The following is a 10151-nucleotide window of genomic DNA, read 5'->3' as shown; positions in this document are numbered from 1 at the left end:
TGAGCTTGGAACGGAGGGGTTATTGTTGGTGAATTAACCCCGCTTGCTGACTGTGAAAGGAAAAGCATGTTCCTGAGTTAGGAGTGGTGGTTACCTGTCCCTTGAGCACTTCAGCTCAGAGGTTTGTTTCTGCCTTGCTGGAGAGGTCTTGTGCCATAGCCAAGGCTACCCTCTCCTCGGTTTAATGGTCAGAGAGTTGTTAACATGAAAGGGATCAGAAGCTGGTAAAAGTGTGGTTTAGTTCCCCTTGCTTCCTTACTGTCTTAGCAGGTTGCTTGGACCCAGAGCCCCTCCCACCCAAGACCTTTCAGAGTCAAGCCCTGTGAACAGGGGCTGTGTCAGTGTGAGGCTCAGGCTGTTTTGATTGTTGCTTTACCCAAAGCTCTGGAACAGTAGGCTCTTAATACGGTTGAAGAAATGAGTTCAATTGTTTGTTTTGTCTGGGTGACATAGTCATATTTCCATTCTGCATGAGTGTGGCATTTTGTCAAACCTGAATGTTGGGTGTGTGTGTTGTGTGTGTTTTGGGTGGGAGAGAGAAGAGAGTGAAGGGGGACTCAAAGTGGGAGTCACTGGCTGACCTCAGGAGAGCCCTCTGACTTTCGGCTACTCAATCCAGCTGATTTGGTAGACTTTCTAGGCAGTTCTAAGTCCCACCCTTGACACTCTTGACTATTGTTTCACCCAGGGAAACAAGACCCAGAAGAAGATCCCAGGATACGTTGCCTTCTGTAATATGTGTTCAGCAGCAGGAGGCTTGGGCTGGGGAAGAAGGAGGAAATACCAGCCGCCATCTTGATTTTAGACCTTCTCTCTATGTACTCCATAAACAGCAAAAGGATTTATTTATTATAAAGACCCTCATTGAAGACCTCTGCTCGCCCTTGCCCGACCTCTCTGTAGCACTTGGGGTGCTTTTTGTTGCAAGTAATGTAATACCCAACTAAAAGTAATTTACACAAAATAGACATTTAATTATCTCACTTAAGAAGTTATAGGTAGGTGGTTCCAGTGGATCAAGTTTGCCTTTTTAGAACTAGATTTTTTTTTGTTTTTGATTGTGGCAAAATATACTAACATAAAATTTACTATTTTACCCTTTTTAAAATGTATAGCTTGGAGGCATTAAGTACATTCATGCTGTTGTTCAGTCATCACCATTGTCCATCTCCAGAACCTTTACATCATTCCACACTGAATCCTGGACCCATTAAAGGATAATTCCCCACATCCCCCTTTTCCCTAGCTTCTGGTGTCTATGAATGTCACTATTTTTGGCACTTCATATAACGGGAAACATAATATTTGTGTCTGGCTTTGACATACAAAAGTTTTAAACTTCGATACAGTCCAATTAAACTATTTTTTCTTTGGTTAATTGTGCTTTTGGCATCATATCCAAGGAATCATTGCCAAATCCAATGACACGAAGCTTTCCCTCTATGGTTTCTTCAAAGAGTTTTATAGTTGTGGTTCTAATGCTAGGTCTTCAATCCATTTTGAGTCAATTTTTGTGTCTGATGTAAGGTAAAGGTCCATTTTCATTCTGTGCAAGTGGATATCTAATTTTCCCAGCACAGTTTGTTGAAGGACTATCCTTTTCCCATTGAATAGTCTTGGTATCCTTGTTAAAAATCGTTTGATTATTTACGGTGGGTTTACTTTGGGCTCTTTATTCTCAGGTTCTTTTTATTGTTTGACTCCATCAGCCTAAGTGTGTTGGGTATATTTTTTGCATCATTGTTACAAAGTGGCTGCCTCAACAGAAGGTATTCTACAACCATATTCAAAGTCAAGAACCAAGGGTGTGTCATTCTCTCTCAAATCAGGAACACTTTCCAGGGGTCTCCTGGCCCCAGCAGACTTCCTCTTAGACAATGATGCACTGAAACCAGTTTGTACCAGATGGTGAAAGTTGATTATTACATTTTCTAGATTTTTTGAGCTCATTGCTAAATACCATCACCCTTGAAACTGACTATGGTGGGAATATTTATATATACCATGGCACATGACAAATGCTACAAATCAAGATTTTTTTCCCCCAGGAGAGTGGTTTACCAGCACACTATTGCTTTTAAGTATTACAAATCAGAACAAGATGATATGGCCACTCTTACCTTAAGGGACTCTTGGAAAGAGAATGTCTGCATTTTCACCCTCTCTCAAGGGAAGGGGACTTGCCGGCAGACAAGGAGAGGGAGAGCTAGGGAAGTAACAAATGGTGCTTTACATTAATGGTTCCCAATAGTGGGAACTTTTTGTAATCACTGAAAAGAATATCTTCAAAGGATGTCTCCCAGAAGATAGAGCACTGTGGGCTCAGTGGTAGGATGCACCAAGCTGTATCAGTTGACATGGTAATTACAGCAAGAGGTGAGGCCCAGGACAGGCTGTCTAATCCATGTGATGGGGGCCCATTAGGGACATGGCCTCAGCAACTTCCTGTAACCACAATGGGGAGCTGCCTTGACATGGGACTGTGAATGGCCAGAGGACATGGGGCTTGCTGAGGGGAAGCAAGGAGCCCAGTGTGGGGTCTCAGAGGGTAGTAGATGTGTTCCCTGAAGAAGAGCCAACAAAGGAAGGCCTGCCATCCTTGGCCAAGAACTCCTTGCTGATCAGGCCATGGATGGCCATGATCTTGAGGAGTCCGTGGCGAAACTTCTGGCCAATGAAGACGTAGATGAGAGGGTTGAGGCAGCTGTGCAGGAAGCCCAGGATCTCGGTGGCGTCCAGGGCCCGGCCAATGTCGTTGCGACGCTGACAGGTCTCGGTGATCACCCGGGCCCTCATGAGGGTGTCCATGACCAGGACCAGGTTGTAGGGCAGCCAGCAGAGCAGGAAGACAAGCACGACAGCAAAGATGACCCGCATGGCCCGGTGCTTCTGCCCCATTTGGGCTGAAAACAGTGTGCGCAAGGTGAGTCCATAGCAGAAAAGCATGACCAGCAGGGGCAGGAGGAAGCCAAAGGTCTGGGGAAGAACCCTCATCACCATTCGCCATTTCGTTGTATTGGCACCCATGTCCTCGTAGCAGACTGCACTGGAATAGGGTGGGTGGATGGCCCTGCGGAAGATGAAGATGGGCAGGGCCAGGATCACGGACAGGGCCCAGATGCCTAAACATATGAACTTGACCCAGTGCCGCTTCTGGGTCAGCGTGCGTGTGGCATGGACAATGGCCAGGTAGCGGTCCATGCTGATGCAGGCCAGCAGTAGAATACCGCTGTAGAAGTTGACTTCCTTCAGGAGTGAGACCACCTTGCACAGGGGTGTGCCAAAGATCCAGCCCTTTGCCTTGGAGGCGGCCCAGATAGGCAAGGTCATGGCAAAGAGCAGGTCAGCCATGGCCAGGTTCAGCAGGTAGACATCAGTGACAGAGCGACCGACCCGGCTGTACAGGATGACCAGCATCACCAGGGAGTTTCCCAGGAGGCTTAGCAAGAAGACCAGGGCATAGATGATGACCACAGCATGCTTATTGATATCCAGAGATTCTGGCCGACATGGGGCAGAGTCTGGTAGAATAGAGGGGAGGTCAGTGTTGTAACTGTAATTGCCAAAATCTTCATCGCTGTAATTATCCCAGTTAAATCCATCCATATTTGAAGTAAATTTTGTTTCAGCCTAAAGAGGAGAGACCAGGGTTACTGCACAGTAAAACCTCCTCAGATTCTAGCCCAACAGCTTGTACATCTCAGATGGAATTCTTTGTGTTAGCTTGTATATTATATGGAGGTAACTTTCACTTCAAGGAGTCACTAAAGTTCTAAGGTTTTGGAGACACATTTAGAAAAAATGATTTCACAAGAAGCGTCTAGTTTCTTTCAATGTCAGAGAGGTTCTTATCACTTTCCATGACATTGCCCAAACCGTTTTTGAAACTTCCCCTTGTAATCCCTACAGAACATGCTGTCTTGGATCCTTGGAGGTGAGCGTTTGACTGTTGAAGCTGATTTTTAATGTCAGAAACAGGAGGTACCACTCATTTTTCAACCTAGGGAATTAAGCAGGCAATCTAATTGGGTTAAATCCCTAGAAAAAGATCAAAGCTTGACTATAAAGCTAAGAGATGAATTCTTTTGTCCAACTTTCTGAAAGTTATTTTGGAAGGACTGCTCTGGTTGTTGGTGTGAATGTAAATTGGTATAGCCACGATGGAGAACAGTATGGAGGTTCCTTAAAAAGGTAAACATAGAGCTACCATATGACCCTGCAATCCTACTCCTGGGCATATATCTGGAGAAAAACATGATCTGAAAGGATACACCCACCCCAGTGTTCATTGTGGGACTGTTTACAATAGCTAAGACATGGAAGCAACCTAAATGTCCATCCACAGAGGAATGGATAAAGAAGCTGTGATATATATACATATGTACAATGGAATATTACCTAAAGCCATTAAAAAGAATGAAATAATGCCATTTGCAATATCATGAGTGGACCTAGAAAGTGTCATACTGAGTGGAACAAGTCAGACAGAGAAGGAAAAATATCATATGACATCCCTTACATGTGGAAACAAAAATAAATGATACAAATGAACTTACAAAACAGAAAGAGACTCACAGACTTAGAAAATGAACTTACGGTTGCCGGGGCTGAGAAAGGGGGGAAGGGGTAGTTAGGGACTTTCAGAAGGTCATGTACACACTGCTACATTTCAAATGGATAACCAACAAGGACCTACTGTATAGCACATGGAACTCTGCTCACTGTGGCAGCCTGGATGGGAGGGGGAGTTTGGGGGAGAATGGATACACATATATGTATGGCTGAGTTTCTTCTCAGTTCACCTGAAACTATCACGACATTGTTAATCAGCTATTAGCCCAATACAAAGTAAAAAGTTTAAAGTTTAGAAAAAAATAAAATGAAGTGTTCTGGAAAAACAATCTGAGTGATAGCAGCATAGGGTTTCAGAATGCTCAAGCTAAAAGGAAGTTGTACCACCCAGAGTTTTTCTTTTGATGTGAGAGGCTTCCTCTGGGAACACTTGGGTAGTCTGAAAAAATATATTAAAAACCATAAGCATGGGGATTTCCACATGGGTGGAAATGTAGCAGATTGTCTTGGGAGCTCTGAGCAGGCATATTCTGCCATGCAGGGGTGAGCAGAGAAAGGTAGTATGTTCCCAGCATAAGGAGGAGGGCCAGCAGGAAGCAGAGAAGGCAGGTGGAGACACGTGATCCTTGTTTGGGTGGCTTCCCAATCCTGATGGAGATCCTTCCTGTGTTGCTCACGGGTGCCTTCTTCCAAACCTGACTCTCCAGCAATCCCCAACCCCATCTTAGATTATCCCTAGCTAACTTCTGTGGGCTCTGCCCTTGTTATGGGGGTAGCAGAGAACCAGGTTTCGGGGGAAGCTGCAGCCCCTCTGAAATATTATCCCAGTTTTCCAAAAGGAAATAAACTAAAGTGACCAGCTACTGAATTAGCTTCCTTTTGAACCACAAACTGTATCACTATCATGTCATTTCTTTATAACAAGATATGGCCATCCTGTGACCCTATGCCAGTCTGTAACTCACCTCAACATGGTACCCAGCGTTAAAGAGACGAATATAAAATAAGAAGGCTCAGGAACTACCTTATACTCACTGCTGCTGCTGCCGCTGCTAAGTCGCTTCAGTCGTGTCCGACTCTGTGCGACCCCATAGACGGCAGCCCACCAGGCTCTGCTGTCCCTGGGATTCTCTAGGCAAGAACACTGGAGTGGGTTGCCATTTCCTTCTCCAATGCAGGAAAGTGAAAAGTGAAAGGGAAGTTGCTCAGTCGTGTCCGACTTTTAGTGACCCCATGGACTGCAGCCCACCAGGCTCCTCCGTCCATGGGATTTGCCAGGCAAGAGTACTAGAGTAGCATGATCATAATAAAGTAAGGACTATAATGATGGTGATGGGATGTGAAGAAGTTGGACCCTTCACATACTGCTGGTGGAAATATAAAATGGTCCAGTTGCTTTGGAAAACAGCTGTTAAGAAAGCTAAAACATAGAGTTACCATATGATCCAGCAATTCCACTCCTAGTATACTCAAGAGAATTGAAAGTGTATATCCCCACAAAAACTTGTATGTGAATCTTCTCAGCAGCATACAGCCAAAAAGTGGAAGTAATTCAAATGTTGATCAATTGATAAATAGATATGCAAACGGTGGTGTACACATACAAGGAATATTAATCAATCAAAAAAAGTAATGAAGAACTGATACAGGCTACAACATGGGTGAATCTTGAAAACGTTATTCTAAGTGAAAACAGCCAGAGACAAAAGATTTCAATGAGTTTATTCTCATGACTGCATGGCTGCTGCCTAGGATCATGACAGAGTATCTTATTGTACATTGCTTGCTTGGGAAAAGATCAAAATTCAAATTCAAAGAACAGTTTCCAGCTAAGGCCTATCACTTTTGTAGCATTGCAAAGATGAAACATTGTTAGTTGAACCATTGTAAGTTGAGGACCGTCTGTATACAAAACCCCACTGAATTGTATACTGTAAATGGGTGACTTTTATCGCATGTGGATTATATCTCAATTGCAACAGATGAATCAAAGGTGTGTAGAAAAGAATGTGTATGTGTGTGTAACAGACTCACTTTGCTGAACAGCAGAGATTGGCACAACATTATAAATCAATTATACTTCAATAAAAAAGGAAAAAGGTGTATTGGGCTTCCCTGATGGCTCAGTGATAAAGGATCTGCCTGCCAATGCAGGAGATGTGGGTTCAATCCCTGGGTTGGAAAGATCTCCTGGAGAAGGAAATGGCAACACACTCCAGTGTTCCTGCCTGGGAAATCCCATGGACAGAGGAGTCTGGCAGGCTACAGTCCATGGGATTTCTAAAGGAGATTAGTCCTGGGTGTTCATTGGAAGGACTGATGCTAAAGCTGAAACTCCAATACCTCATGCGAAGAGCTGACTCATTGGAAAAGACTCTGATGCTAGGAGGGATTGGGGGCAGGAGGAAAACGGGACGACAGAGGATGAGATGGCTGGATGGCATCACCGACTCGATGGACATGAGTTTGAGTGAAATCCGGGAGCTGGTGATGGACAGGGAGGCTTGGTGTGCTGCAATTCATGGGGTCGCAAAGAGTCGGACACAACTTAGCTAATAAACAACAACAGCATAAGTGTAAAGGAAATAGAAATATTAAATCAGTAATATCATCATCAGCATCAACACGAAAGTCCTAGGAAGTTTTCTTCTTTAGCAGAAGAAACTGTTGCTGTCAATCATACATAGCAAAGAAGAAGGCAGAATGAGGTTAGGAGAAACTAGAAGAACAATGCCCCTTTCCTCTAGAGTGAAAGAATTCTTAACTTTCACTTTTCTGAGATGGTATCTCTCTGCAAAGTGAAGGGGGCCAGATAAATTACCTTCTCAGAACACAGAGATCACAAATAAAGCAGATTAAGTCAGTCCATGAACCTAAAAGATGTGATGATAAAGATGGGGCCCTGTCTGGTGAGAGAGGTGACTAGCACAGCTGGCTCAGCCAGTGTTGCTTGCAAAACCTGTGAGAAACCACTGACTCTGACATCCCAAGGTCAAGACCAAGTTTTCTCAGAAGCCCAGAGTAATGAAATCACAAGATAGGTCACTTCTGGGAGCTGATGATCAGAGATGCTCTTCAGGGAGCACGTGACCTAAGAGAAGACCCACCTGAGAGAGTGGATACAGAGCACGATGGATGCAGAGAGCTTATGCCCTTAGAGGGGAGAACCCAACATTTACAAGCATCAGCTGCGAGAAGGCAGAAGCAGGGCAGCCACAGAAACTGCCTGTCTCAGAAGCAGCAGCAACAGCCAAGCATGTGTCACAGTCAAGTCCTCATTCCAGATAATCCAGTGCTCAACTGTGCAGGAGATGGGCTGGAGGTGTGTGGGTGAGCTCCCATTACTAGACACGAAGGCTCAGCTTCAGGGACCAGGGGGCGACCACCAAGTGAGGACAGAAGGTAGAGAACTCAGAAATGGGAACCAGGCCAGGGCAATGACCTCCGGCCACAGGAGGCTGGGGCAGGGGAATGTTTTGTTGTTGTTTGTTTGCTTTTTGGTTTACCGGTCTCTGGTGAGGCTGTTTACAGTTGAAGGGAGATACATATTTGAGATCTGATTTGTGCCTCGCAGGTACATGGTCTTGCTTGGCAGTTACAAACAGACAGGCACAGCAAGGCTCAGAAACCAGCTTTTAGTCACAGAGCCTCTCAGTGCTGTGGCCAGAATTTCAACTAGGTGTGAATGACTTCACATGCTATTTTCAGTCCACAGATCTGCTTCTTTAAAAAAAAAAAAAAAATCACAACTCAACCTTTCAAATACAGTTGTGGACTTCTCTGGTGGTCCAGTGGTTGAGAACCCATCAGCCAATGCAGGGAACGCAGGTTCGATCCCTAGTCCAGGAAGGTCCCACATGCCCTAGAGCAACTAAGCCCGTGCGCCACAGCTACTGAGGCCCGTGAGCCTACAGCTCGTGCTCTGCACTAAAAGCAGCCACCGCAATGAAAAGCTCCTGCAACTAGAGAACAGCCCTCGCTCGCTACAACCCAGTGCAGCCAAAAATGGAAATAAATAAATGAATTTGCAAAAAAACATAGTTGTAAGATGATTTCTTGAGATATCCTGAGTTTAACCTGGCTATAGTTCCCTCCGATTGTTTGATGTTTTCTGCATTGCTTTCTTTGCTATTCCTTAGACCCAGGATGAAAAAAAACAACCCTCACAGGAAATAATAAACCAAATGTCCTTGAATTGACTGGCTCCCTGCTGGTAGCCACCCAATTATGTCCTTGGTAACCAAACAGGACAGTCCCTCACTGAGTGAAACTGCCAGCCCCCTAGTGACTCCATGGAAAGCATGATTCTAATTTATTTCACAGAAGTTTTATACATAGAAGAGCCCAAATACTTAAGCCAATCTTTTTAACAGCAGCAACACAATAATAATGCAACAAAGTCCAGGTTGTTTGAATACAATTCCAGTATTCTTTCTCTCTAGAAATAGAATCCACGCATATTTGTGTTTAATATGGGGAAGCAGGGCCTCACTAGGATCTGGCTCAGACTCGATTGTAGCCAAGGCAAGGAGAGCTGGCTGGGAGCGGGAGGAGAAGAGGGTGGGCAGTGAGTTGCCCTAGGTTGTTGGAAAGAGGGGTATGGAAGAGGAGCAGAAGCTCTTCCTTTGAGGACAGGGTGGTCTAAAGAGAGAGTGGAGAGACTGAGAGGTGTGGGGATAGGTGGAGGGGACAAATGGAGCCTGGGTGTCAAGGGGGACAGAGAACAGAGAAGTGTCTGAAAGGTGGGAGGGGTGGGTGTTTCAAGACTTACTGTGATTCTGGGCTTGTCACCTGTGGGACACCTCCAGGAAAGGCAGATGTGTCTGACTGAAGAAAGGGCGGCGGTGCTGAGAACACAGTGAGGAAGTGAGTGGTGGATTATATTGCTCAATTCTGGGGTGGAGCCCCTGAGGGTGCGGGATGCTTTTGATAGTTTGAATAATTAATTCCCAGGTCAGCTCTTTAACGACAAGTCGTCATTTTATGAACTGGCAGAGTTCATTTTGGGAAGGGGTTTCCTAGCCAATCTTTCCATTTCCCAGATGAGGAAACTGAGGCCCACCCAAAGAAAATAGTCGGCCCAGCATGGCACAGATTTCTCATCTTTGCCTCGAGCTCAGCAGCCCCGAGCTCCTTCAGCAGCCCTGCCTGTTTCTTCCTGCATTCCAGTTGTGTCGGGCTTCCTGTGCTTACCACCCAGCAGTTCTATGGCTCTTCAACGTTTTTCCCATCTCAAGGGGAGCAGCTCTTTAAGGCACCAGAAATGGAGCTTTAGCCTTTGGCACGCCTGGTGGTTTTCTTCCCTGGCCTCTCCTCTCCACCCCACACAGCCCTGGTGTTCTTAAATCCTCATAAATTCCTTCTCACGCCACGCCCTTTTGAGAGCTTCCACCCCGACATGGGTGCCCCATTCACCTCTTCTTGTTTTTCTCCTCACTCCCCAGTCATCCTCTCTGATCATGCTCCTCTCTTAGGGCACTGATATTTTGTCTTGGTTTGTCCACTTGAAATTGGGTCAGTAGTAGCTACTAATTTCAGAACCGAGACCATCTCATTTGGAAAGAAAGACATTTGGTAAG

The 10151-nt window shown here is 45.3% G+C and overlaps 1 protein-coding gene across 1 annotated transcript; it reads right to left on the bottom strand.

Moving 5' to 3' along the window:
- Nucleotides 1–2541: 2541 nt before the first annotated feature.
- CXCR2 (C-X-C motif chemokine receptor 2) lies at nucleotides 2542–9370 on the bottom strand. The gene is made up of 2 exons (XM_068968542.1): nucleotides 9344–9370; nucleotides 2542–3630 (listed from the first exon to the last, which is right to left on the bottom strand). Exon 2 carries the CDS (start codon nucleotides 3604–3606, stop codon nucleotides 2542–2544), a length of 1065 nt encoding a protein of 354 aa, XP_068824643.1. The 5' UTR covers nucleotides 3607–3630; nucleotides 9344–9370.
- Nucleotides 9371–10151: the final 781 nt, after the last annotated feature.

This window comes from Capricornis sumatraensis, chromosome 3, assembly GCF_032405125.1.
Source record: "Capricornis sumatraensis isolate serow.1 chromosome 3, serow.2, whole genome shotgun sequence".
Classification (NCBI taxonomy): domain Eukaryota; kingdom Metazoa; phylum Chordata; class Mammalia; order Artiodactyla; family Bovidae; genus Capricornis; species Capricornis sumatraensis.
This window is presented reverse-complemented; position numbering and strand designations above follow the sequence as displayed.